This window comes from Lampetra fluviatilis, chromosome 72, assembly GCF_964198595.1.
Source record: "Lampetra fluviatilis chromosome 72, kcLamFluv1.1, whole genome shotgun sequence".
Taxonomy (NCBI): Eukaryota; Metazoa; Chordata; class Hyperoartia; order Petromyzontiformes; family Petromyzontidae; genus Lampetra; species Lampetra fluviatilis.
This window is the reverse complement of record NC_136346.1, coordinates 2890598-2895263: the sequence shown is the minus strand read 5'-3', so window position 1 is coordinate 2895263 and position 4666 is coordinate 2890598. Positions and strand designations below refer to the sequence as shown.

Sequence of the window (4666 nt, the reverse complement as noted above, 5' to 3'; positions counted from 1 at the left end):
CTTTTGCGGCCGTCTGGAACCCTCTTCCTTCGGACATTAGGAAGCCACTGGGATATATGGTGCAAACGTTTAAATCATCATCCAGATTTACAAACTAATTTCTTGGGAGAACTGCTTGCTGTTACCGTGTTTATTTTGTTGTTCTTTCCCCGCGGCACCTCCGATTAACACGGTTGGCTACGTACGTTGCGAAAAAAGTTCAACACTCATACAAAAAACTAGTCACTACACACTACACTACTATACAGTACACTATTTTACAGTACACTACTATACAGTACACTACATAACTATATACTATACACATTACTATACACTACACCGTACCTCCGATTAGCTACGGTTGGCTAAGTTGTGAGAATTTACACTCACTTAAAAAAAACGTTGAATCCTGCCAAGCGCGCTGGGCCCAGCAACGACGCGTGCTCGAGGGAGGAAAAGAGAAGTAAAAATGGTGCTCGCCAACAGGAAGCGCTCCCGACTCATCTGCATGTGCACGCTCACGTCCACTGCGTTTGGCCTCTACACCATCATCGTGCAGGAGTTGTCACTGCCGCCACCTTCTCGCTACTCCCCGCCGTCAGGCTTCGAGATCAGCGACGTCGAGATGTCGACCTCGACCTCCCGGCGTTTCAACTGCGCCGCCATCGTCGAGGGCGACGAGGTGGCCGTCGCCGCTGCGGCCGAGCTCGTGGCCAAGACGGCGAAGGGTCGCGGCCACCATGGGCTTGGCGAGGCGGAGCTGCTCGCGATGACGCGTGACTGTGACGCGTTCAGGCGCGCGCGCAGGTACGTGACGGTGCCACTGAGTCGCGAGGAGGAGACCTTCCCAATCGCCTACTCCGTGGTCGCCCACCACCGCGTGGACATGCTGGAGAGGCTGCTGCGTGCCGTCTACGCGCCGCAGAACCTCTACTGCCTACACGTGGACGCCAAGTCACCCCGCGCCTACCTGGAGGCGGCGCGTGCCCTCGCCGCATGCTTCCCCAACGTGTTCGTGGCGGCTCACCTGGAGAGAGTCGTCTACGCCTCGTGGTCGCGAGTGCAGGCCGACCTCAACTGCATGAGCGAGCTGGTGCGTGATGGCGAGAGAGTGCGTGGGTGGGTGGGAACATTTTAAAAAGGCCAGATCCATGCCTGAAGCGATGAGGCGTACGCCCCACGATGGCTAGGAAATATTTGTACGTTGTTTTAACGTGCACCCGGGACCATTACGTGGGTGAAGAGAGAAGTGGGGGTGGGGGAAGTAAAGAATATCGCTACAAATATAATAATATGCACGCGGCTTATGGGCATATGTACCACACGGTGGCTAGGCTATGTTAACTACCACGCCTGGTATACAGGAGGGTCGTGGGTTCGATCCCTACCCTTACACCTGTTGTATAGTATCACGATGGCTAGGGGATGTTAACTTCCTTGCCTGGTATACAAGAGGGGCACTGAGCTCTTTAATTATTTTTCAGAAGCGACCTGGCTATCACAAATGATAGCTAAACGAAGTGGCTTATCATCATGTGGAAATTTATAGCAGCCAAATACTCTAAACACGTGACATTGATTATAAATGTATTTTATTTAAGTGACAAACCCCTTACTTATTGGCTGTGTCGGGTGGCGGTGGTATTACCGACATTTCTGTTAACGCGATCTAACCCAGAAAACCTCTATTGTAGATAATATTAGTCGCAAACGCCTACGTGTTAAACAAACAAAATTTGATAAGCACGTTTCAGACGGGGTGATCAAACACCAGCTCCTCCTGTGTCCTTCGTCAGGAGCTGCAGAGAAGCCTGGGTTCGGCCCCGGTCCAATAAAGCGGTGGAGTAAATTGGTACCACCTTTTCACTGCTGAGGCGCCTCATGGGTGCTTTCATCATTGTAGAGGCTCTCAAGAAATGCGAGATTTAGTGGTAATCTATGGCGACTGGAAAAGTTTGTATCTTTGCGATGTTCAGTGATCATTTTCAGTTCATTTTTGAGTAGCGTGTGAGCCAAGAAGCTCTTAAATCGGGTTTCATCAACAAAAACAACACTATGGGAACCTCATTTGCCAGTAAAAATATGATAATTGGTTTTTTACCCTTCTATCTGGCAACAAAACTGACACCTTTTTACAAGGAGTCATGTTTGCATAGACCGCAATACCTGCAGTCATAATACAAACAAAAGACATAACTCTGATAATGTGCACTGTCCTTGAAGTTGATTGGTCCACACCCGAGACAGCTTTCCTTAGAGCCTAGTCTCACATGGGTTGGACCAGATGACGCCAAAAGGCGCACAACTCAAAGACAATGCACCATCAGAGTATGAGAGCTCGGGGCAAGCATCTACACTATGGGAACCTCATTTGCCAGTAAAAAAAAAAGGTGTCAGTTTTGTTGCCAGATAGAAGGGTAAAAAAACAATTATCATAAAAACAACACTGCTTCTCCAACAAATGCAACAAGTCACAGTAAAATAAATCTATAATAAACAATAACAGACAAGAGAAATAAAAAAATGCTAGCAAATCATAATCGCAAAATAAAATAAAAAATTTAAGAAAAATATTGTTAAATATAGATTATCAACAAATACCACGCTATATCTCTGAAAAATTAAACTAAGTTAAATACAGGAACGTCTCATGCTTCGAATGAGTTCGGTTCCAGAGGTCTGTTCGTAAGTCTATTTATTCGTAAGTCCAACTTTACTCCTGTTGATTCCAAACATGTTGTACGGCATGTACACTATACATGGGGAATGGCTTTAAAAATGTAATAATCTGTTATTTTATATGCCACTGGTTCTTCATGTTCTGTAGATGTAAATGCCACTGGTTCGTCATGTCATGCAGATGTAGATGCCACCACCGCCATCTATTCCATCTATTGTGCTGCGTTTGAACATACGAATCTCAGTCCAAACAGGCAACTGGACATACGGACAAACACGATGGCATTATAGTGCAACAACAACGCCCTAACGTGCTCCCTTTGGCTGCAGGTGGCCATGGCGGTGCATGTTCCATGGAGGTACTTCATCAACCTGTGCGGCCGCGACTTCCCCATCAAGACGAACCTGGAGATGGTGCGGGCGCTGCGCACCCTCAATGGCCGCAACAGTCTGGAGACGGTGCACATGCCCAGGGGCAAGAGGGTGCGCTGGATCCTCAGCTACGAAGTGGCGGGCAACAAGATCCGCTCGACGGGCCTAACCAAGCGCCCGCCGCCCATCCCCACACCCATGTTCGCGGGCAGCGCATACATGGTGGTGACGCGCGCCTTCGTGGAGCACGTGCTGAGTGACCCGGCAGCGCGGGCATTCATCGAGTGGGCAAGGGATACCTACAGCCCCGACGAGCACCTGTGGGCGACCCTCCAGCGGATGCCCGGTGTGCCCGGCTCAACGCCCGCGCACCGGATACATGACGTAACGGACGCGGCGGCGCTGGCGCGCCTAGTTAAATGGTCCGCCTTCGAGGGTGATGTGGGCGGTGGCGAGGCGGCCTATCCGCCCTGCCGAGGAACCCATGTCAGGGACGTCTGCGTGTATGGCGCTGGCGACCTGGCGTGGGTGCTGCTCCAGCACCATCTCTTCGCCAACAAGGTGGACACGGCCGTCGACCCCGTGGCGGTGCACTGCCTGGAGCACCACCTACGGAAAAAGGCGCTGGCGGAGGCGGCGCTCATTATAGGAATCTAGAATGGGAGGGGGAGGAAGGTTGATGGCCGACACATATAGTTATTTATTTTTAAAAAACGGAGGACCCGGAGAAACATACATAATAGGCGTCTTGAATAAAAACTGGTATTTTCTTAAATATTCAATAGGGTTTATATTCACCAATTCCATGTCTTTTAAAACAAAATGATGTATGAATTAAACAAACAATGAGTAAGTAAGATTCAGGGTATCTCAAAAAGCAAGTGAACCCCTGATGGCATTAGCTCAATTAAGGCAATAATTTGAATCAGGTGTTTAAATAATTAGGTAGATATTCAGGGATGAGCTTGGGAGGCCCCACCCAATATAAAGATCAGAAACTTTGTCAGTTTGGTCTTCACCACAGAGGTGTGATCACATGACATCTTTGAGGACCTCAGAAAAGAGTTATTGATGATCATCAGTCCGGAAATGGTTAAAAAAACATTTTGAAAGATTTGGGGCTCCACCAATCCACTGTTAGACTTATAGTCTACAAATGGAGAAAATTCAAGACCACAGTGACTCTACCCAAAATCTCTCCAATAACAAACCAGAAAATCATCAAAGAAGTCACAAATAATCTCAGAAAAACATCCAAGGATCTGCAAGCCAGTCTCGCCTTGGCTAACGTGACTGTTCATGACTCAACTATCAGAAACAGACTGAACAAGAATGGTGTTCATGGAAGGATAGAAAGGAGAAAGCCACTACTCTCCAAAAATAACATTGCTGCCCGTCTGAAGTTCAGCAAAGAGCACATAGATGATCTACACGACTTCTGGAACAATGTTCTCTGGACAGAAGAGTTAAAGGTAGAAAATTTTGGATTAAATGACAAACGTTATGTTTGGCAAAAACGAAACAACACTTTTGAACAGAAGAACCTCATCAAGCATCGTGGTGGGGATATAATGGTTTGGGGATGATTTGCTGCCTCAAGACCTGGACAGCTTTCCATCATTGACACAAACAT

At 47.9% G+C, this 4666-nt stretch overlaps 1 protein-coding gene across 1 annotated transcript; it reads left to right on the top strand.

Moving 5' to 3' along the window:
• Window positions 1–399: 399 nt before the first annotated feature.
• Window positions 400–3690, top strand: LOC144953201 (beta-1,3-galactosyl-O-glycosyl-glycoprotein beta-1,6-N-acetylglucosaminyltransferase-like). The gene is made up of 2 exons (XM_078883763.1): window positions 400–1075; window positions 2992–3690. The coding sequence occupies exons 1-2, from the start codon at window positions 452–454 to the stop codon at window positions 3688–3690; spliced, it is 1323 nt and encodes a 440-aa protein (XP_078739889.1). The 5' UTR covers window positions 400–451.
• Window positions 3691–4666: the final 976 nt, after the last annotated feature.

Coding starts and splice junctions, on each gene's coding strand:
- LOC144953201 (XM_078883763.1), top strand. CDS start 452: ATGGTGCTCGCCAACAGGAAGCGCTCCCGACTCATCTGCATGTGCACG. Junction 1,076..2,991: donor TCAACTGCATGAGCGAGCTG/GTGCGTGATGGC, acceptor CTTTGGCTGCAG/GTGGCCATGGCGGTGCATGT.